Raw genomic sequence first — 25,163 nt, forward strand, 5'->3', positions numbered from 1 at the left:
AGTATGATTATAAATATCTCTGGAATCCCAATAATTTGTTATGTTTTTGAATTAACGAATGCAGCTTTAAAAACATAATAGAAAGAACTTAGGAAGCATGTGTTCCTCACTCTAGATTTTGTCTTTTTCCTCTCAGTATTCAAAGAATCCGAACGTGTTTTAATGATTAATTTGATACCAGATTTTTCTACCAAAGTTTAAATTAAGTAATTCACAAGTTAACAAATTACTTTAGCTTCACAGGAATCAGTAACAGGTTGGCTCCTTAAGAATCTTTATGCTTATCCTCTAAGGGGTGAGATATGTTTTTGTATTATAAGACAGCTATGTGAATTTATCTGTGTGCTGGCCAGTGCTTATATTACTAAGCATCTGCAATGCTGTTTGTTAGAAATCACACTTTGTGATATATTATTGAATGTCTTATTTTGTCCAAGATCTGTTTCTCAGTCTAGAAAGATCCTTTGGCTTGCATAGGAGGCTATGTATTTCATAAAGGATATAATTATATGTTTGCCTTTATTAAGATATTGCCCTAAAAGTTCTCAATAGTCCCACTGTCATGATTTCTGATGATATAATGAATGTGACTAGTCTTAAATGGTTAAAATAGTATTAATTTTTAAATTTTTGTGCTGCAAAATATAATGGAAGAAGGGTTTTAATGCCATCTGGAGGCATTCTAGAGAATTGAAAAGGGTAGAATCATTTAAAAATTTGGTTCTTTTGAGTAACATTTGAAACTGGTAAGAATCAATACAACTAGAATGTAAGCTATTTGGGAATAAATTATATGCTTATGAATAATTTTATAAAAGTGCTAATTATTATAGAAACAATTTTTCAAATTCTCATTAACAAAATCATTTTTAAAACAGACAAAAGAATGTATAAAATATGTTGAAACACTGCTAGCATTCCACACTTAACTTTACAAATTTTAAAATTACATTCAATACATACTCCAATTTTGTTAATGCAGTTTGATGTACCATTAGTTCTTCTTTTCTTTTTTTTTAAAGATTTTATTTATTTATTCATGAGACACACAGAGAAAGAAAAGGCAGAGACATAGACAAAGGGAGAAGCAGGCTCCTTGCAGGGAGCCCGATGCAGGCCTCAATCCCTGGACGACAGAATCACACCCTGTGCCGAAGGCAGATGTTCAACTGCTGAGCCACCCAGGCATCCCTAGTTCTTCTTTTCTTAAGCATTTCTAAAAGTCTATTCTCTGAAAGAATTTGTTTCCATATGTTAGTTTCTTATAAAAATAAATAGTCTGAGGAATTACTTTTAAACCCTCTGGAAATGTCAGAATGTTAAAAGCTTGAAGCATCACCTCACATTCATCATCTGCCTCATATCCTGCCTTTTGCACTACATGAAGTCTTAGCTTGAAAGAATTTCTCTTTAAAAAGCAGAGAATTCTAGGGGCACTGGTGTGGCACAGTCAGTTAAGCATCTGACTCTTGGTTTCAGGTCGGGTTGTGATATTGGGGTGATGGAATCAAGCCCCACATCAGGCTCCATGCTCAGCACAATCTAGCTTGGGACATTCTCCCCCTCTTTCTCTGCCCTTCCTCCCTGCTCTTCCTTTCTCTCTCTCTCTCTCTCTCTCTCTCTCTCTCTCTCTCTCTCAAATAAATAGATAAATCTTTTTTTTTTTTAAGTGGAGAATTCTGAACTTGAGCCCTCTAACGATCTTGTAATTAGGCAAGAGAAGGAGCATATTATGAACAAAGAGCAAGGACTCGGGAAGCCTGAGTTTTGTGTAGCATTTTATATGCTCTTTGCGGTATTTTTTTTTCTTTCTTTCTGGTATTTTATTTGAGCTTTATTTAGGTACACAGTTAAGGTAGGGAATATCCTTATTTTATATACAAGGAACCTAAGAATCAGAAAAGTCATTCGACTTAAGTGAAAAAATTAAGACACAGATCACATATTTATTTTGCTTTTCTGCCCATTTACCAAGCTGAGGGGTGAGTAGATATTAGGAGACAAAGCAAGCCTTAAGTTAGAATCAAGTGGAAAAACTGTGATCAGATTATTTGCTAAGTGGTAAGTACATTAGTTTGCTAGGGCTGCCATAACAAAGTACCACAGACTGTGTGCCTTAAATAAGAGAAATTTATTGTCTTACAGTTCTGCAGGCTAGAAGTCTTAGAGCAGTCAGTAGGGTTGGTTTCTTCTGTGAAGGAAGGTTTCTTCTGTTGTTCCAGGCTTTGTTCTTTGTTTTACAGATGGCCATATTCTCCCTATGTTTTTCCACATAATCTTCCTTCTGTGTGGGTCTGTGTCCAAATTTCCCCCTTTTATGAAAATACCAGTTATATTGAATTAGGGCCCACCCTCATGGCTTCATTCTTACCTTATTACCCCTATAAAGACCCTGTCTCCAAATAAGGTTACATTCTGAGGTCCTGGAAGCCAGAATTTCAATATATGAATTCTGAGGGGAAATTATTCAACTCATAATATTAAAGTTCAGAAAAAAAAGAAGTTCAGAAGCAACCAGAATGATTCAGAAGCCAAGTTGGGAGAAGAGAGAGTGTATAGATGCCAGAAGATGAAACAAGGTGAAAGAACCTAAGTAAAACGGACCAAAAATGATAAGCTCCATGGGAGCTGAAGGGGTGAAGAAGCAGAGCAAAGAAAAGTGTACATACACACAAAGAAAAGATAACATACACACAAAACATGAGGAAAGCTATCTTTTTCTTGCTCGTGGTTTAGTGGGAGAAACTCCGCTTCAGTAATGCTTACTCATGCATCTATCTGTATAATTCAATGACCCTGTGAGTCATTCAAAGCCATTATATGGATTTAAATTATAGTATATAATAGGGAGTCTCCAGACAGGGAACTCATTTACTGAAGAAGCATCTTTCCTCCCTGGCCTCTTTTAAAAGCAAGACATTAGCATTATTTAAAATGGCCAAGACATGGAAACAAACTAAGTGATTACTAATGGATAAACAGATAAAGAAAATGTGAGGCATGCACACATGCAGACACACACACACACACACAGGAATATTATTTGACCATAAAAAAGAAGGAAATCCTGCCATTTTCAACAAGGTTGGAACTTGAGGGCATTATGCTAAGTGAAATAAGTCAGACAGAGAAAGACAAATGCCATCTCACACAGATGTAGAATCTTAACAAGCAAACAAACAAACAGACTGATGGTTTCCAGAGGCAGGGGTAGGGGAGTGGGGTAAGGGATGGGCAAAATGAGGGAAAGCTGTCAAAAGGTACAAATCTCCAGTTATAAAAATAAATAAGTCCTGGGGATGTAATGAACAACATCGTGACTATAGTTGATAGTAATCTGTTGTATATTTGAAAGTTGCCAAGAGAATAGATCTAAAAGGTCTCAAAAACAAACAAAAAAAAACTGTAGCTATGTGTAGTTGGCCCCTGAACAACACAGATTTGTAACGCATGGATCTGCTTACATACGGGGGCTTTTTCCATAAAATATGTATAGTACTGGAAGTGTATTTTTTCTTCCTTATGATTTTCCTAATAACTTTTTATTTTTTTCTACCTTACTTTATTGTATGAATACAGTATATAATACATAATATACAAAATATGTGTTAATTGAGTTGTTTATCAGTTAGGTTTCCAGTCACAGTAAGCTATTAGTAGTTAAGTTTTGGGGGGAGTCAAAGTTGTACATGGATTTTTTACTATAAGGGCATTGAGGCATTGACCACATTGTTCAAGGGTCAACTGTATGTCAAATCATTATGCTGTAGACCTGAAACTAATAAATGAATAAATAAAAACAGGAGATTAATCATGACAAGTTTAAGATAGTCGTTGCCTGGCAGGACAGAGTAGTCTGGATAATACTTGATCTCCTTAGGATATCTTATTTAATAAGATCCTATGAGTATTCATAAAGATGGAAGGTATAATTTATGCTTAATACACACACACATACACAAACTCATAAATCAAAATTTCTGTGACAGAGTTCCAGTTATGTCAATAATAGAAGAGCTTATATTAGATTAACTCTCCTGCAGATAACTATTATAAATGCTGGACAAAATGTTTTTTTGAAGGCATTAGAGGCTGACTAAAAGAAGGCAGATAATGTTGGATATCTGTTCCTTGAAAGAAGGAAAAGGACTGGTTGAGATCTACATTTATACAGCTTATCCCCTGAGGGCACTTCAATCCACCAAGAGCAACTGGAATTCAAGGAGAAAGCCACATTCATATTTGCTTGAAGTGTTAGAAAGTGGAGTTCAGGGCTGCCAGAGTAGATGAGCTTTAAGGGAGGAAATTCCAGAAAGCAAGGAACCATATATAATAGAGCTCCACTTCTTTATATAAATTTCTCTCAATCCTTGGATGACCACTAAACTGCATAAGTGTGGGGGAGATGCCATTGAGCCCCATGGAAAACAATAGCTTAGAAAGCTGTAAAGCTGAGCAGAGCTTTCAGCTGCTGCCTAATGCCTACAACTATTGCCCATAGAGTTTGGATTTTGATTCCCATCCAGTTATAACAGCTTGGTAAACACCTTGAGGTTTTTTTGTTTTTTTGTGTTTTGTGTTTTTTTTTAAAACCTCAGAGAGGCTCTACCTTACGAATAAAGGACTCATCCTAAAAACTAAAGACTAAACCAAAATGAAATATGACAAAGTGGAACACTAAGTATGCATAAGTTTCAGGCAATCAGCTAATAATTTGTGTGATAGAACAAAAATATCAACATTGCTTAAAGTCTTAAAACAGACTCTAAAGTCTCTATAGCATATCATTGACTAACATTCATTATCTAATATTCACTATCTAATAAAAAATTAAAGGATATGTGAAGAAATAGAAAAATGTGATCCATAATGAAGAGAAAAAGTGGTTACTATAATAGACTTTGAGATGACCTAGATGTTGGAATTTTCAGACAAGAACTTCCAAGCATCTGTTATAATATATTCATGGAGGTAAAGGGAAAAAAATTATCATAATGACTGAAAAAAGTGAAATCTTAGCAGGGAAATGGAAACTATAAAGAAGGACTATATGAAAATTCTGGAACTATAAAAAGAACAATATTTGAAATGAAAATTTCACTAGATAGCCAATAAGAATTATTCAGTATGAGGATCAGTAAGAATAAAGATTTAAAAACAATGAATGGAGCCTCAGTGCATTATGGGACAATATCAGATTGTCTAATATACATGTAATTGAAGTCCCAGAAGGATAGGGCAGAAAAAGAGATCAGAAAAAATTTTTGAAAAAGTAATAGCTGAAAGCTTACTAAACTGGGTAAAAACATTAACTTATAAATACAAGAAACTCAGCTAACTCAAAGAAAGATTTAAAAAATACATAAAACCACATCTCAAAACATTGTGAAGTTGCTAAAAACTAAAGATAAAGAGAAACAGAAAGAAAATATGATATGTGCAGAGGAGCAGTGATATAACTAGGATTTCCATTAGAAACTTCAGAGGCTAAAACATCTTTAAAGTGCTGAAAAACAAAAAACAAAACCAAAAGCTAAAGAGAGAACTATCAAGCCATAATTTTAACTCTAGCAAAAATATCCGTCAAAATGGAAGGTGAAATAAAGACTTTTGGATACAAAAGAATCAGAAAGAATTCATTTCAGTAGGCCTACACCACAACAAATGATAGAGGAAATTAATCAGGTTGAAGGGCAATATTATCAGATGGAAACTTAGCCATATAAGAAGGAAGTATATATAGGAAAAAATAAATATATGTATAAACATGAAAGATTGTTTAATGTAAAAACTAAAATATTGTTTTCTGGGATTTGCAGGGTCCAGTTGACCAATGAACAATGCAGGGCTTGGGGCCCTGACTCTGCCCCTCCACAATGCAATGAAAAACCCACAATGCAATGAAAAACCCTTTAACTCCCCAGAAACTTAAGTACTAATACCTGCTGTTAACTGTAAGCCTCTAAAGGTGACATAGTCAATTGACACATATTTCATTTATCTGCTATATACTGTATTCTTACAATAGAGTAAAATATGATTAAAAAAGAAGGAAGAAAAAAAAAAAGAAGGAAGAGAAAATACACTTATAGTACTGTATTTATTGAAAAAAAAAATCTCATATAAGTGGAACCACACAGTTCAAACCTTTCTTGTTCAAGGGTCAATAGTATATGGATGGAAAATATGACAAAAATAGCACAAAAAATAAGAAAGAGCTAATGGAATTGCATGACTACAAGGTTCTTACATTTTATGTGAATTAGTATAATATCAAATCTAAGTTTGGTGATAAGTATACATAGTAGAATACGTAGAAAAACAACTAAAAGCAACCCCCCCCCAAAAAAAAAATAGCTAGAGTTAAGTCATTGGAGGAATTAAAATAAAAAAATTTAGGTTAATACAATACATGAGAGGAAAGAAAGAACAGAAATAAAAAGCAGAAGTTATGGATATAAAAGAAATAAAAAAAATAGTAAATCTTATCCCAGCCCAATCAATACTTGCATTAAATATAAATGGACCAAAAACTCCAGTTAAAAGGCAAAGGGTATCAAATTGGCATAAATCAAGACTTTCTGCTGTCAACAAGATACACAATTTAAATATAAAAACACAAATAGTTTGAAGCCAGGTGGTGGAAAAGATAGACTGTGTTAACAGTAAGTATAAGAAAACCAATGTGACACTATTAATATTGCCAAATAGACCTTTAGATAAAGACCTTTAACTGATGATAAAAAGGTTAGTTATTAAAAAAAGCAATCATAATTATGTATTTATTAACAGATCTTTAATAATAGTTACAGGTTTTTAACATCTCTTTCTTCAGTAATCAGCAGGAAACTTAAAATATTAGCAAGTATGTAGACTATTTGGACATCATTAACTACTTTGGCCTAATTGACATTTATAGAACACTGCCCCCAACAAGTGCAGATTACAGAATCTCATCAAGTATACATGAAGCATTCACCCAAGACAGATCTTGTTGGGAGCAAGAAAAGAAATATCAATAAATTCATAGTATTAAAATCTTTACAGAGTGTATTCTATGATCACAGCATGATTAAATTATGTCAATGGCAAAGAAATAATCTAGATACTTGATAAATAACATCTAAATAGTCTTTGAGTTAAAGAATAAATCACAAGGGAAATTAGAAAGTGAGTTTAACTGGGAGAAAATGAAAGCACAATTTATGAAAATTATAGGATTCACTAAAACAATAAGCAAAGCAAAAAAAGAAATTTGTAGCTTCATATGCTTGTGTTAAAAGAACAAGGTTGAATATCAGTAACTTACGTTCCCACTCTAAGAAGCCACCAAAAGAAGAATAAATTAAACCCAAGATAATTAGAAAGAACATAATAAAAATTAGGAATAGAGCTTAACAAATAATATAGAAAATCAATGAAGCCAAAATTTAGTTCTTTTAGAAGATTAATAAAATTAACAAACACTGACGAAAGCAATTAAGAAAAAAAGAGTGAGAACACAAACTACCAACATTAGCAATGAGAAGACAGGACATGAACATATAGCCTACAGAAGTTTTAACAATAATAACTGGATATTATGAGCTACTTTAGTCAATTGATTTGACAATTTAGATGAAATAGTCACTTTCCTTGAAAATACGCAATTTACTGTAACTTTCACAAGAATATTAGAAAATATGAAGGCCCCATTACTATTTTAAAAAACTAAATATGTAATAAAAACTTTTACACAAAGAAGATTCTTCCAGGGTTAGATGGCTTCACAGGTAAATTCTATCAAAACTTCAAATAAAAAATGTTTATGCCAATGAAATACCAACAAATAAGCTACCAATCTTACACAAATTCTTTCAGAAGTTAGAGGAAGAAAAACTACCCAGTTGATTGTATCAGGCTAGTAAAACCCTGATACCAAAATCTGACATAAACCTTAAAAGAAAATAATCCAGTATCCTTTGTAAACATTCTGAAATTTCTTTAAAAAATGTTAGCATGTATACTCAGAGACATATGTAAAAAATATATGATTAACTATGACTCAGTGGGGTTTATCACAGGGATGTATGGTTGGTTTAACAGAAAAATTAATTGTAATCCACCATATTAATAGAATAAAGGAGAAAAACCTTGATCTTTTAAATGGATGAAGAGAAAGCATTTGGCATAATTAACACTCATGATTTTTAGAAAATCTCAGCAAGCCAAGACAAAAAAGAAACTTAGTCAACCTGGTAAAGGGCATCTACAATTAAAAAAAAGAAAAACCCTACTAGTGGGTTGCCTGGGTGGCTCAGATCATGATCCCAGGGTTCTGGGATCAAGTCCCACATTAGGCTCCCCACAAGGAGCCTGCTTCTCCCTCTGTCTGTGTCTCTGCCTCTCTCTCTGTGTCTCTCATGGATAAATAAAATCTAAAAATAGAATAAAAAACCTACTGCTAACATCATATTTAATAACGAAACACCAAACACTTTCCTCCTAAGATTGGAAACATAGCAGTGATGTTTGCGCTTATCACGTGTATTCAACATTGTACTATTTCTAGTCAGTGCAATAAGGCAAGAAAAGGAACTGAAAAACAAAGATTGACAAGAATGATTGTTTATAGAGAAAATCCTCAGAAATCTAATAAGCAACTAATAGAATCAGTAAATGAATTAAGCAAGGTCACCCTACAAAACTCAGTTGTACTTTTATTTATTAGCAATAAGGAATTGGAAAATGAAAATTTTTAAAGATTTTATTTATTCATGAAAGACACAGAGAGAGATAGAGGCAGAGACATAGGCAGAGGGAGAAGAAGGCTCCCTGTGAGAAGCCCATGCAGAATTCGATCCCAGGAGCCTGGGATCACCCCCTGAGCTAAAGGCAGACACCTAACCACTGAACCATCCAGGCATTCCAGAAAATGAAATTTTAAATGGAATTTTATTTACAATGACAAAATACATAATAAATCTAGCAAAAGACATAAAACTTGTTACTCTGAAAACTAAAACATTGATGAGAGAAATTTGAGACCTAAATAAATGGACAGATGTTCACAAATTGGAGGAATTAATTATGTTAACATGTCACTTCTTTTCATATTGTTCTGTAGATTCAACACCATCTTGATCAGATGGCTAGCAGGACACTTTTATAGAAAATGACAAGTTGATTCTAAAATTTTTATAGAAAAGTGAAGGATCTATTAGTCAAAAACAGTCTTGAAGAACAAGGTTGAAGGCCTTATGGTTCCTAATTTTAAGACTTATAAAACCGAAGTAATATAGTGTGGCATTAACATAAGAACAGACAAATAAATCAATGGAACAAAATAGAGTCTAGAAATAGAACCATACCTATATAGTCACTTGATCTTTCACAAAACCCCCAAGCAGTTCAGTGGCAAAAGCCAAATGCTTTCAACAAATAGTGTTGGAGCAACTGCTGGGGGTAAAAATAGGAATCTCACACCACACACAATTGAGAAAAATCATAGACTTCAATATAAAGGCTAAAACTATAAAGCTTCCAGAGGAAAACATAGGAGAATATCTTCAAAACCTGAGATAGGCAAAGATGTCTCACAGAAGTCACAAAAACATACAATATAAAAGAAAATCCTAAAAAAAAAAAGAAAAAAGAAAATCCAGTTGAATTGGACTTCCTCAAAATTAAAAATATCTTCTCATCAAAATGACAGGGCAAGACACAAACTGGGAGAATATATTTGCAATACATATATCTGACAAATAATTTGTATACAGAATACCTAGGGAACTCTGAAAATTCAATAACAAAATGATAAATGTTTCAAATGGGCAACCTCCTCAAACAGACAAAAGAATATACACAAATGGCTAGCAAGCAGCTTAAAAGATACATTTCACTTTAATGACTTAAAAGATGTTATTTCAATAACATACATCTTCAGGGAAATACAAATTAAAGCCATAATGATATACCACAACACCCACTAGAATGGCTAAAATTGAAAGGACTGATAACACCAAATAGTGGCAAGGATCTGGAGCAGTTGGAAATCTCATGCATTGCTGATAGAAAAGTAAAATGGCGTAACTGTTTCTGAAAACCATTTGACTGTTTCCTAGACACACATTTATTACATGACCCAGCAATTCCCTTTGTGGGCATTCGTGCAGAAAAAAAATGGGAAAAAAGAGATTTGTACAAGAGTATTTGTAATGGCTTTATTCATAAAAGTCAAAAACTGGAAGCAACCCCAATATCCATCGACTGGTGAATGGATAAATAACTATGGTATATTCACACTATGGAATACTTGTAATCAAAAGTCCACAAACTTCTCGACTTGATCTGTAGATTCAAAGCAATCACAATAAAAATTCCAGCAATTTATTTTGTGAATATCAACAAGCTGATCCTAAAGTTTATATGGAGAGATATAAAGTTTATATGAGAAGACCCAGAAGAGCCAACACGATATTGAAAGAGAAAAGCAACATTGGAGGACTAAAGCTATCCCACTCCCAAGACTTACTATAAAGCAATAGTAATCAAGACAGTGTGATTTTGGCAAAAGAATAGAGAAATAGATCAGTGGAACAGAATAGACCCACATAAATATAGTCGACTGATCTTTGACAAAGGAGCAAAGACAGTACAATGTACCAAAATATTTTCAACAAATGGTGCTGGAACACCATAGAAAAAAATTGAATCTAGACAGACCTTCTGCCCCTCACAAAAGTTAACTCAAAATGAATTACAGACTTAAATATATAAAACACAAAACTATAAAACTCCTAGAAGATATTATAGGAAAAAAACCTAGATGACCTTGGGTATAGTGATGACTTTTTAGATACACCACCAAAGGAATAATCCATGAAATAAATAATTGGTAAACTGGATTTCATTGAAATTAAGAACATATGCTCCATGAAAAACAATGTGAAAAAGATTGAAAAGATGAGAATAAGGAGACAAAACAATGTCAAGAGAATAAAACTGGGAGAAAATACATGTGAAAGACACATCTGATAAAGGACAGGTATCCAAAATATACAAAGAATTCTTAAAACTCAACAATAAGAAAACAACCCGATTTTAAAATGAGCCAAAGACCTTCATGTGAATAGATGCTCTTACTCCATATGTCATCAGGAAAATGTAAATTTAAACAATGAAATACTACTACTAGAATGGCCATTAGAATGGCCCAAATCCAGAACATTGACAACACCAAATGCTGACAAGGATATGGAGCAACAAGAACTCTCATTCATTGCCAGTGGTTGCTGTGAAGGGCTGGAGTTTGACTGGAAGGGGTCATGATGAAATTTCTAAAGTGATAGAAAAGTTCTATATCTTAATTTGGGCTATGTGAGAAGAATATACATTTAACAAAACTCCACTGAATTTTACACTTAAGTTCTCTGCATTTCACTGTCTATAAATTATACCTCAATTAAATAACAATTAATTTACAGAAAGGATAAATTTATGTGGCAGCTTTTCTACCTGGTGATAATAATAATTGACCTGTTTTGAGGTTTTACCTTGACCAAGTACTAGTCTTAATGCTTTACGTTTTATCACTTCTAATTTTTAGCAAAAATCCAATAGCACCTTATCTTACAGGCAAAAAGAAGAGAATAAGGTTTCTGCTCTATATAGCTTTTAAGTGCCAAAGCCAGGATTTAAACCCAAGATTCAGAACCTGCAACCAAGCTCTTAACCTCTGTCCCACTCTACTCCTATCTTTGAACTCTTCTGAAGTTTCTCTGGAGACAATAACCAGGGCAGGAAGAACAAGCAAGTAAGGTGGTGCCTGCAGAGGAAGAGTAGGTTCAGATCCTGCCAGGTTGTCATCTGTACTAGAAAAGTTCTAGAAATAACGAGCAAGTGGAGATTCCCAAGATACTGTGAAGGCCATATTTTGACAAGATCAATGACATTCACTTGTAGAAGAATCCTGAGGCAAGACCCTTCTACATTTGAATATGACCCTTCATTGAACAAAGCACCTGTGATGTTAAAGACTACATGAAGATTTGATAGCACCTTCATAAATGAAAGAAGTGGGGATCCCTGGGTGGCTCAGCAATTTAGTGCCTGCCTTCGGCCCAGTGTGTGATCCTGGAGACCCGAGATCGAGTCCCACATCAGGCTCCCTACATGGAGCCTGCTTCTCCCTCTGCCTGTGTCTCTGCCTGCCTCACTCTCTCTCTCTCTCTCTCTCTCTCTCTCTCTCTCTCTCTGTGTGTGTGTCTCATGAATAAATAAAATCTTAAAAAAATAAATGAAGTGGAATCAAACACCAAATATTCATTTCCTAGGAGAAAAAAAATAAATAAACAAATGAAGCAGAAAAAGAATGGTCTGTCAGGTGCACATGGTACAATAAAAGACTTAGAAATTATTATAAACTCAAACTGGATTAGAATGACTCATGCAGTGTTCTTTCTCCAAAGTTAATACAGTAGTTGAAATTAATATATGGAAAGTGCCAGTTACCTGGGAGGCACCCAATAAACATTAGTACTGCAATCATAACAGGATTCATGACTTATAAAAGGTAGAAAACAACCCTATCTTAGCAGTTGGTAATGATCAGATCAAATTCAGTTAGAATTTTAATCTTTCCTTTAAAAAAAAGTAAACTGAGAAGAGGTGAAGGGTGATAAAAATAAAGATTTCAAAAGGGGGACGCCTGGCTGGCTCAGCAGTTGAGCATTTGCCTTCAGCTCAGGGCATGATCCCACGGTCTTAGGATCGAGTCCCACATTGGGCTCCCTGCATGGAGCTTGCTTCTCTCTGCCTGTGTCTCTGCCTCTCTCTCTCTCTCTCTCTCTCTCTCTCATAAATGAATAATATTTTTAAAAAAAGATTTCAAAAGGTCTTCTAGTAGAGCTGAGGCAGTGAAGAAGAAAAGCTAGTGGTCAGACTGCTTCAGAGATGTTAACCAGTATGAGTTTTCTCTAATTTCAGACAATGGGATCTTAGGCAAGGAGCACATGGCCTTACATCTCCCTTTGAAGAATGCATGGCCTGGAGAAGGCTAAAAAATTTACCACTGACTAATGTTTTTAAATGTCTTGGAAGGTGTGGCTGCCATTGATTGGTAGAACAGAGTGGGTCTAGATGATGCCCAAAGATCCATTCCAGGTGTATGAGTCATTTTTAAAGATAAAAAGTTTAAAGATGAAAAGTATTCATATCAATGAAAAAATATTTGTCTTTGTCAGTTCAGGTTGCTCTAACAAACTACTATAGTCTGTGTGGTTTACAAGCAATAGAAATTTACTTCTCACAGTTCTGGAGGCCAAGAAGTCTAGGATCAAGGTGCTTGGCAGATCCAACATCTGATGAGGGCCCGCTTCCTGGTTTGCAGATGGCCATCTTGCTGTGTCCTCACATGGCAGAGAGCAGAGAGAGAGAGGAAGCAAGCTTTATTATATTCCTTCTTATAAGAGCATTAATTCTAATTACTTCCCAGAGGGCCTCCTAATACCATCACTTGGTGGTTAGAATTTCAGCGTATAAATTTTGGAGGGACATAAATAGTCCATGACCATATTTATTAAAAAAATTTCTTATGCTCATTGTAGAGCATTGTCTTAGAAAATGTTAAATATGAAGGGAAAAATACACAGAGAAACAATTGTATCTGAAACACAAAGAAATCTGTCATTTATACATGTGCCTTTAATAATAAGGTTACACAAACTGATTGTATAATAGGTTCTGGAAGTTGAGAGATCAAAGTTGATTTGAGAACTGTTACTAAAAGATGGTTTTATAGTTTGCGTGTGTGTGTGTGCATGTGCATGTGTGTTTTCAGAGAAGTTTGAAACCTTCCTGATATTTATTTTGGCCACAGTATTCCATATCTAAAATAATGAACTGTGGCTGTTCTTTTAGTCTATGAGGTGTCTGCCCCCAGAGACTTCCTTTCCGTATCTGTTTAAGTAATTTGCCAGGATTCTGTCTGCTAAGAAAATGAGAAACCTGGTGTACAGCCTTTACCTAGAAAAGATTGGCCAGATTCTGTTTCTTCAACTCTCAGATACAAAAAATAAAAAAATATGATAGGAAGGGACTTTAGGGCTCCTTGGACCCCCTTATTGTGTAGATGAACAAACTTAGGCTGAAGGCCTTTTGAGACATATGGTTTATTCAGTGAAGGAAGACCTTGACCCAGCCCTCAGATACCAATGAGTCCAAGGCTGGACAGGCTTGTTGAAAGAGAAGAGGTGTGTGTATCAGTTTTACCTGAGGGGGAAACTAGACGTGGCTGTCATATTGCTTGTACTCTCAGATTAAAATACAAAATGAACCCAAAAATGTAGACTGGAAATTATGCCATCACAGAACAAGATTGCAAACCTTTTCTTTTGTGCTCTTACGCCAGACTGGAAGGCCCATGGTCCCAGAGGTCACAAAAGAGAATTCTTCAGAAAAACTGGAGAGTGTATTCCCTGACCCATTTGGTTCCCCAGAGACTCACATTTTCTCTTTCCTTTATATCCAGGCTCCTCCCAGAATGTTATCTAGGTTAGGGTTTCTCAGTATTTTTTTTTTTGATAACTTAATATCTTTTTAAAATTTGAACTGTGATAAAAATACATGTAACATAAAATCTACCATCTTAACCATTTTTAAGTGTACAGGTTAGTAGCATTAAGCACAGTCACATTGTTGTGTAATCATTACTACTATCCATCCACAGAACTCCTTTGATCTTCCCAAATGGAAACTCTGCTAATATGCTGAATTAAAGAATGGCCAAAGCCATTAACTCCCATTTCCCCCTCCCCTGGTCCCTGGCAACCACCACTCTCCTTCCTGTCTCTATGAATTTGACTACACTAGGGACCTCGCATAGGTGGAATCATAGTATTTATCCTTTTGTGTCTGATTTATTTCACTTAGCATAATGTCTTCAAAGTTTCGTCCATGTTGTAGTGTGTGTCAGTTCTTTCCTTTCTAAAAGGAATTTGTTTTTCTGGAAAACATAAAATGAATGTTATGCACTGAATAACATTCTGTGGTGCATATATACATAGTGGAATAATATTCCATGGTGTGTATATACATTTTGTGTTTCCATTCATCCATCAGTGGACACCTGGGCTGCTTCTACTTTTTACCTGTTGCAAATAATGCTGCTTACAAGATGAGTATGTGAATACCTCATCGAATTCCTGCCTTTAGTTATTTTGGATATATACTCATTTCATCCTTTTTGAACATACCCTGCACAATCAGAAGTATATTTTACATCATATCCTATGAAAGTGTGTGTACTGAAAGAACAGAATCACAAAACATTACCTATAACTACTCTTGACATTTTCTATCCCTATTTAATATTTTAAAATACAGGTCAAGCCACACCAATCCACCTTTGCCAGCCAATATCCATATCACACTATAGGCTACTGACCAACTAATGAGATAGTCTGTGCCGAAGGTGGAGGCAGGAGAAGAAAATGTGTACTGGCCCCGCCATGCTTCCAACCCTCGCTCAGTCACCTGTGTAAATGACTTCCTCAGAAGGGGAGTTCTTCCTGAGACTGAAAGAGTATGAAAAGCTTGTCCAGAGATTTGTATCCAGTGAGTCTGTATCCCACTCAGCATTGCCACAGGCTCACACTGTTGGAATGTGACTTGTTTATACCCTGCAGTACTGCCCTCAGAGAACCTATAAGCATTCTCACAGGGCCAAGGAAAGCTTGAGCTCAAAGGCCTGACAACTCAGATTTTAGGACTCCTTCAGAGGCTTAAGAAGGTAGATAGTTGGAGTGTAAGTTATACGAGAAGGAGGTTTTTCAGCGACCCCTAATTAGATCACATAAGCATCTGCTTCCTTCATTTAACGATTAAAGTGGACACAGTTTCTAGATGGCACCTCTGCAATGAGCAATTCCAGTCCACAGAGACATTAATTAATAAACTTCAGCTACTCTGTATTCGCAGTGGCTTTAGCAGATGGCAGCGTTTTTCTGAGGAGTCACTTGGGCCATGCGAGAACATGGTAAATCAATAAATATTACCATATTTATTGATTGCAGTCGGTAATCAATAAATATTGCCTGGCATTAACAGACTGATTATGCTTCTTCCAAATGTTTTCTTTTATAAAGCTTCTTCATGCTTTTGTGCTGAAGCTTTGCCCAGCTATTTAGAACATAATACCTACATAATAAGATATTGTTGGTACGAATCAATGAATGAATTCGAAATAACACAAAGGATGGTTGGAATACATTTGCTGAGCACTTTCTGTATCTTCTTTCAGAAACACCACTACCGAGATTTGTCCTTTCTCTTGTACAGATTTTAATTAAGATCTAAACCTCCAAAATGCAGAGCTTTTATATTTACAAACTGAATTCTCCCAACCCTCCTCCTCCCACCCCCAGATCACAGATTCTCTTTGCCTCTAATGCTGATCCCTTCCCAGGCAGCCTGGTACTATTATGATACTTTGTAGGCATTAAATGCCTATTTTGTGCCAGACGCTGTACTAGACATGTTATCTTACTTAATTCTTAACAATAATCCAATGAGGTGTATTATTACATTATTACATCCCATATTATAGAACAGAAAATCGAGGTCTCAGAGCTGCGAGTTGGCTCAAAGAGATTTCACAGTTGTCAGTGGCCTAGATTTTAGCTAAGTCGGCTGGCTCCAGAACCACTTGCAGGAACCACTTTCAATCTGGGACCTGGTGCAGAGGGCACATGAAGCAGAAGTGATTTTAAGGGAGAAATCGGTTTCTACACAAAGCCTGGTATTTACCTAAAAGCCCTTTAATACCTGCCCTCCCTTCATATCGTCAGATAGATTGTGTCCCAAAGAGCTTGGGGTGAGGAGGGGGGCGGGGGGAGGCTGGAGGAAGCCTGATTATAGACAATGAGGAAGCATGGCATTACTGCACAGTGATGGAGATCTTGGAAAGAGCAGGGGCTGGAGCCTGGAATTCATCTGACAATCCAAATAGCTGGCAGAAGTAAAAGGACAGCTTCCCAGCCCTGGCCCACCTGCTCACCTCAGAGGGCCTTCTGCTGTTGGCAGAGTATATTTTGCTAAAGCAGTACTCACATGATCCCCCAAAGCATGTAAAATATTTAAGCCTCTGCCCTCAAGGTTCTACCACAGAGAATGCCACCCCCACTTTTAGCTTCTTAAACAGCTGAAAAATACAAAAAGGGACAGGGAATGTAGGGAAAATGGGCAGGTGACCAAACTTTCACACACATACACTCATCTTTTGATGTTAAAAAGGCCATTCCTGCTTTAAAAATGAGGACTTGGTGGGATTTAAAATATTTTTTTAGAATAGTAAAGGCGTTAGTCTATCATGATTAAGAGGTAACAAATACTGAATAGTAACTAGCTGGTCTGTATGCTAAATGCCTTATAAAAATGGACTAACTATATAATATAACAGTGATGGAGGAATGACAGGTGTAAACTGGAACATAGGCTCACCCTGTAGATGAATTGACTCTTTGAATCTTCATAGCAACCCAAAAAAGTAGATAGTATTAGAATCTCTCCTTTTATAGATAAAGAAAGTGAGTCTCAGAGAGCTCCCACAGGTAGTATGGCCAAGCCAGGATATTACCCTAGAGGTATCTGACTTGAAAGCACTCTTTCTTTGACACTGCCTCAGACTGCAGACACCTGAGCTGTGTTGTAGAGTAGACCTAGCACTGCTGGACTCCATTCCGGGTTCAAAACACAAACAAATGAAGTTCAAAGTGACCAGATGGCAGGAAACCCAGTGACTGGGGACTATTTCATTTGAAAGTCTGTTTAACACTATAGCTAGGGATTGAGTTAGATTAATTGGCTTGTAGCAATGGGGGAAAGAATGTTATTCATTTGCTTTTGGAGTTTGGGAGAGTAAAGAGAATAATAAGCAGGGTGAGAAAGAAAAACAACCAATAGTTGGATAGAACTGTTAACCATATAACTTCACTTCTTGAAATAATCTGATGCTAATTTCACACAACCTGAGAAGTTGTATACTCTGAAAACAAAGAGAAGATTTTTTTAATGGATAAATACATAAAATACTGTCATTTGTAATTTTAAAAATATGAATATATTATCCATGCGGCTGTAGGAAAAAAAAAATCATTTTATCCTGGGCCAATTGTAAAAATGGAGCCAATCTCTGATTTTGTGAGGTTTTTTTCTTATTGACAGTTTGCACTACTATCCTCACCCCCAAAATTTACTGAGCACTTTATTATGTGCTGGGTACTGTTCTAAGCATTTTACTCATATCATCCTCACAGCTCTCTGGAATGGTTATCCCCATTTACAGATAAGGGAAATGATGCACAGAGAGGGTAAGTAACTTGCCCAGCGTCACACAGCTAGTGTGTGACAAAGCTGGGATTTGAACTCAGTTTGATTCCTGAACCCGTGCTTCTAACCACACTTCTATATAGTCTCCATTCTGGATGTCAGACTTCAACATATTTTCAAAATACTGACTATCGATATGCCTTTGCATTTCTGAATTACGTATCACCCCTGGGTGTACTTAGATGTTGGAAAATATACTTGAATTAATCATTAATGTAATTAAGATCTTCATCTTATCTTTAAATGTCTGGAGGATATCAGTATTTTCATCTTCCCTTTCAAAATGTCCAAGAGGCGATCATTTTACTACATTTCCAAATACAATTGAATTCTGTTGTTTTTCCTAGTAATGACTATTATTAGTCATGCTAAATTGCCTCCAAGTGGGTACTACAGAGAGAAAACTCAGTGCCTTTGAAAATATTAAATTTGATGTACAAATTTCAAAAGAGAATGATCGATTAAAACTTGAGTATTTGTATGAATTTGTGGCTGAACTACAGTCTCATGCTGTCTTCAGGACTCATTTTGTGAGTTCTGGACTCAGGTGATCCAGAGCTCAAACCCTATGGACTTCTGCAGTCAGTATCAGGATGTGGTGTCTCAGTGGAGCTGCTAGTATAACTGGATGAGCCAAAAATAAACCAGTGCCATAGAGAGTTATACCTGGACAAAAAGCATTTAGAAGGATAGGAGTGGAAATTTCTCATCTTCCAGTTGTAAATAGATGTCTTTGTTGTTTTTTATCCCTTCTGTCTAACCTCCAAACTAGTATTGCCAGATAAAATACAAGACACACAGTTGAATTTGAATTTCAGAGTAACAAGGAATAATTTTTTGTATTAGTATATCCCATGCAGTATTTGGGAATAATTTTTTTAGCATACATATGTCCTGTGCAATTTTTGGGACATATTTATATTTTAAAAATTATTCATTTTTTACCTGAACTTCAAATTTAACTGGACAGCCTGTATTTTTATTTGCTAATTCTAGGGACCCTGCCAAACACCTACCCTTTCATGGTGTTTGGACTGGACTTTAATTTAAATCCATACTTTATCAAAGAATAGAAGATAGACAAGGTGAAGAAGGGAGAGAAAAGAGAAGTGAAAAGAGATAAAGAGGAGAAAGTAAGAATGCGTTCTGGCAACCTGCCAAGTAAAATAACTAACATTTTGCAAGAAAGAAATCCTAAAACTGAGGTCATAGGATGGAAAAAGTCTGTTTCACAGACTCTTTAGCCTGAACACTGGCCAAAAAAAAGCAGGCATCCTATTAACATCTGAATACCAAAGCTCATCCAGGAATGGAAAGATTTGGAATTTGAAGATCCTACGCTTCCAGCTTTGTTAGAATACCACAATTCTTTATTAATTGCAAGAAGGATTTTGTATTTTCAGTGAGATATGTAGGTAATTTGATATCAAAGAAAGCTAACTTCACTTTATGTTACTAACATGCATTTGAAACTTCGTGGATAACCTTTTGTTTGCTTGCCTCGCGCTAAAATGCAAAAAAAACTATCAGATACCTGATATGGAGAAGAATTTACCTCTGTTTAAAAATCAAACAGTTCTGCTGTGAAGTGTGAAGATGGCTTTGCTTTTTTTTTTTTTTTTTTTTTTTGAGTTACAAAATATTAACTGACAGCTTCAAGACAGATTTTTTTCTTTAATCTCTAACCAGACAAATTACTAGAAGCAAGAAACCTCTTGCCTTAATCTGGACACTTCACAGATGTGACATTGTTCTGTAGGAGATGCCTTTTTAACTGTGGATGGGGGAAAATAACCTTTGGAATTTTTAGGATGTTATTACAAGCAAGTTTACTAGTTTTTGACTTACTAAGCCACAGCTGGAGCCAGCCTTCATCGGGGTAAGAATATTTTCATGCTACTATTATATCTTTTGTATTTTGAGAGTAGGATTATTGCATTTGGGGGAATATGGCCTTTGAGGCTTGTACCGTCTGTTGAGTATGCAAATGTGAATGTCCTGTAGAAAGGGAGAGGAGCTGACAGTTTCCTTCTGTGCCGTAAACTTAAAGACTCCAACAGATGATACGTTGGGGCTGCTGGAGCAGGAATTGGATCACACCATCATGTGGGATAAAAGAAAATTTCGTATTTCTTTAAGAGGCATTAAAAGGGCTGGGCTTATGGCCTCCCTCAGAGCCAAGCAAGTATGTGCCAGGCTTTCATTTCTATAATTGTTGTACTGTTACTGTTGCTTTAAAAAAAAAAATCAACCCAAACGGTGCAAGGCATTTTCTGGCCAAATTATGAATCTGCCTGACAATCTTTTCTTCCCGATTAGTGAAATAGGAACCATCATTGCTTTTCCTATCCACTTTCCTCCATTCTGCATCTTTGTTTCTTTTATAAGATACATTGTGTCATTAGTTCAGAGAGTGGACAATGTTATTCTGTATGTTTTCCCTTAAAGAGACTTCAAAAAATTTTAAAGCCAGACTCTCTCCAAAGTGCCACAGATGGCATCCCCACAGGCCTGGCCGCCTGTGGAAAGGTGCTGAGGAGCCACAGAGAAACACATCAGTCCACCTGTGACAGCCAGGTTAGGAGCAGATGCCGTTTCCACAGGAGAAATGTCCAAAGGAAATTGTCAGGTGACATAAGTAACAGGGAACCAGTCAGCACAGTGAATTTCAGTATTCTATCCAACCAGTTGGTGTTTTTTTTTTTCTCATTCGAATCTCTTTACTATGGTTTTTATCCAGGGTGCACATCAGATCATCTGGGGAGCTTTTCAAAATATGAATACCTGTGCTCTGCACAGTCGCATTTAATCAGTGCTGGCCTCTGAGATTCTGATACATGTCCTTAGTTGAAAACTGTACTCAGGAGGTCCCAGACCCAGGTAACCTTCAAAATCACTGAAAAGGCTTTAAAATGAAAATTCCCAGGACACTTCCTCAGAGATTCCAACTTGGTATGTCTGGGTTTGGGCCTAGAAACACATATTCTTGAAAAGTTTCACAATTAATTTTGATGATTAGTCAGATTTAGAAAACCACCTTTGTCCTGAGTCACATTAATTTCAGCAAAAAAAAAAAAAAAAAAGTGGGGTTTTGAATTAGAAGAAAAATAATCTGGTTGTGTGTATAGTACCTTTGGAGCAATACCCTATGTATCCATTTTTTCACCTTAAATATTTTCCTAGCTTTATCCCTGCCTGCTTCTCTCCCATCTCAGCAGAGGAAATGTCTGATGCTTTTCTCCTCTGGTGCCGCTGACCTCATCTCCTCCCTCCTATCTTGTCCTTTTCTTAGCTACTCTTCCTACCTGGGCCTATAACCTGTTTATATTTTCCCAAACAAAATAAAAACAGTCACAGCCATCAACCATTGTAGCTACTTTGTGCTCAAGGGTCCTCTTCCTGACTACCTGTCTGCTACCTGTCTGCTTTTACCTCCTTTTGGCATCTATCTAGTCTTGCGGGCCGCCATGATCTATTTGTCACTGGGCAACCAGTGGCCCTTTCTGAGTCTTTAATTCCCTTGATGTCTTTGCAGCCTATAACTCTATTCATTGATCAGACCCTCCTTGAGCCATCTGTTCCTTGTCTACCAGGGTTCAGTCTTTGTTTCTTTTTCTCTACATCCTTCTCATGGTGATCTTGTCCACTCCCATAGCTGTAACTTTTTATCTCTGTCCAGATGCCTCTCAAATCAAGATCCCTAACTCTGATGTCTTCCTTGAGCTTCTAACCAGTCTTTCCTGCCATCTTCTGAGACCCCCAAATCCTATATATTCAGAATCTAATACTCTTCTTCATTCCTTCCCAGCTCTTTTTTTTTATATCACCTACTTTTGATAACAATGACCCCCCCCAACTCAAAACCATGGTCCCTCTCTCCCCTTCCTTGGCCCCAAGCGTTGGTTACTTGCTATATCCTATTAAGTTCTATGCCCACAGCTTCTCCTACATAGTTCTTTTTCTGTAAGTCTCTGTGGCCACCCGAGTTAAGGCCTTCTCTTCTCTCTTCCCTGTCCTCTATAGAATCCTGATCTCCTTGCTTCTCATTTCTTCATACCATCTCTAAGAAGCTGCCAGTTTAATTTATCTAAAATACAGTTCTGTGCCTAAGTGGCACAGTCAGTTAAGCTAAGCGTCTCACTTTTGGTTTTGGCTCAGCTAGTGATCTCAGGGTCATGGAATCAAGCCCTGTGTTGGGCTCTGAGCTCAGTAGGGGGTCTACTTGAGATTCTCTCTCCCTCTCTCTCTGCCCCTCCCCCTCAAATAAATAAATATAAAAAACAAGTTCTGATCATGCTACTTCTCTGCTCTAAAATATTTGATAACTATGTACTACCAAATATTAAATTCAGATTCCAAACCTGGATTTTAGAATCTTTTGTGATCTTCCCCATTTTTTTTTTCTAACTTCATCTTCCACTACCTACCCTCAGTCCCCACACACCCAAAGCATGATCCAAACTAGTACTTACTATTCCTCTGTCATGCTCTAAGATCTTTCTTCTACCTGCCTTTCTTCATGCCATTCTCTCTGCTGAGAGTGCATTTTGCTAATTCTCCTGAGAGTCTCTCTGGTTCTCACATGAGATCCTCTCCTAATTCTATGATGATGCTACATGAGTTTCAAATTTTAGCTCTGTTTCTCTACCATTACACCAAATGTATTGGGTACCTGATTTTGCCCCTAATATATTTTCTCATAATATAATGAATATACTAGTGATAAATATATGATAGGCATGTAAAACCACTACGAAATGAAATTTTACCTTAGTTATTGCCTGAACATTTTGAAATGTGGGTTAGTCAGGCATTAGCACAGTAACCCAGAAATGAAATACATGCCATGATCTAGAACTGTATGCATCAATCCACTGAGTAGATAAACCCAAGGGCTAAAAAAGCAAATAAAGGACACAAAGCATGATTGGTTGCTTTGTTGGTTTTAATTTCCAGGATTCAGAGATAGTATAGGAACCAAATTCTGAAAGTCGAATGGCTCTCCATGGTGAAATCCATACCTCCAACACTCAGTACTTCGTTTTACCTAATTGCAACCAAAGACATGACATTATGTATTGATGCTGACTTTCTGCCTAGGGCTTTTGTGTTACATCTGAGGTCTGGGCCAGAGTCAGGGGTTATATTCTTATGTTTTTTTTAACATCTCTGGGCATAAAGGAGGGTGTGTTTTATAAGATGCCTGCAGGCCTGGTGCCTATGTTGATAAGGTATTACTGAAGGTAATCATTTATAAATAAATAAAAATAAAATTTATATTTATAAATAAATTAACATTTAAAAACAGATAATTAATAAGGTATTATTGCACTAATGGCCAAGACCCCACTGGTGTTACTGGATGTGGTAATGGCTGAGACCTCAGGGTCACATTGGAAGTTCAAGGCCATGGGGCTTGAAGATGTCAGACTTCTAAAATTATTCCAATCCCAAGTGAATTTGTAAAGATAGTTTTCATAGGAGAGAGGATAAAGGAACTTAAATGGAATTAAAGTTTCTACATTTCACTCAAAGTGGATACTAGTAGGCTGTGATATTATCTATGTGTGTGGCAATACTGAGAACAACCCCTAAGAAAACTATACAAGCAATATACTCAAAGACATAATAAATAAATCAGAGTGGAATCTAAAAAATGCTCAAGTAACCCACATGAAGACAAGAAAAAAGAAGAATGAGAAACAAAAGATAAAAATAGTAAATAACTGATAATATGGCACACTTAAACGCTAACATATCAATAATTACATTCAATGTAAATGGTCTAAATATATCAGTTAAAATACAGAGGTTGGTAGAGTGGATTTTTTTTAAAGATTTATTTATTTATTCATGAGAGACACAAAGAGAGAGAGGCAGAGACACCAGCAGAGGGAGAAGCAGGCTCCCCAGAGGGAGCCCAATGTGGGGCTCAATCCCGGATCGTGGGATCATGCCCTGAGCTGAAGGCAGACACTCAACCACTGAGCCAGCCAGGCATCCCAATTGGAGTGGATTTTTAAAAAATGATCCAACTACTTATTGTCTACAAAAAACTCATTTCAAACACAATGGCACACCCGGGTTAAAAGCAAAGCTATCAGAAAGATATGTCATGTAAAAGTTAATTTTAAAGATTAGGAATGGCTATATTAATATTTTGAAAGTAGTTTTCAGAGCAGGGAAAATACATAATGATAAAAGGATCAATCCACTAAAATGATATACCAACCTGAAATGTATATTTAGAAACAAAACCACTTCAAAATACATGAAGCACAAACTGAGAGGGCTGAAAAGGTAAATAGACAAATCTGCAGTTATAATCAGGGATTTCAAAACCCCACCCTCAGCAATTAATAGACTACTAGACAGGAAATCAACAATAATACAGAGGAATTGAACAATACCATCAAGCAGCAACAGTATCTAACTGATATTAATAGAACACTTTACCCAACAACAGTTAGAACATATATTTTCCAGAACCCATGGAAACATTCACCAAAATAAGCCTTATTCTGGGTCGTAAAACAAACCTTAACAGATTTAGAAGAATTGAAATCATATACAGTATAATCTGACCATAACAGACTCAAACTAAAATAACAAAGACAAAAGGCAAATCTCCAAACACTTGGAAATTAAACAGCTCACTTCTAAATAACCCACAGGTCAAAGAGGAAATTTCAAAGGAAATTTGTAATATACATAGAAATGATTGAAAATGAAAACAGGATGTATCAAAGTGCTATGAGATACATCTAAAACAATGTCAAAATGAAAATTTATGGTAC

General features: G+C 36.1%; 1 protein-coding gene across 2 annotated transcripts in view; it reads left to right on the forward strand.

Annotated features, from left to right (window-relative positions):
• AFF3 (ALF transcription elongation factor 3) overlaps positions 1–25,163 on the forward strand; it is a 520,935-nt gene that overhangs the window by 352,068 nt on the left and 143,704 nt on the right. Inside the window, exon 11 of one of the 2 annotated variants that reach the window (XM_025464016.3) lies at positions 18,294–18,347. The exons of the other annotated variant lie outside the window; for it this stretch is intronic. Within the exon in view, the coding sequence (XP_025319801.1) occupies positions 18,294–18,347 (54 nt within the window). The remainder of the gene's footprint in view (positions 1–18,293; positions 18,348–25,163) is intronic. 2 annotated transcript variants of the gene reach the window in all.

Source organism: Canis lupus, chromosome 10, assembly GCF_003254725.2.
Source record: "Canis lupus dingo isolate Sandy chromosome 10, ASM325472v2, whole genome shotgun sequence".
NCBI classification, from domain to species: domain Eukaryota; kingdom Metazoa; phylum Chordata; class Mammalia; order Carnivora; family Canidae; genus Canis; species Canis lupus.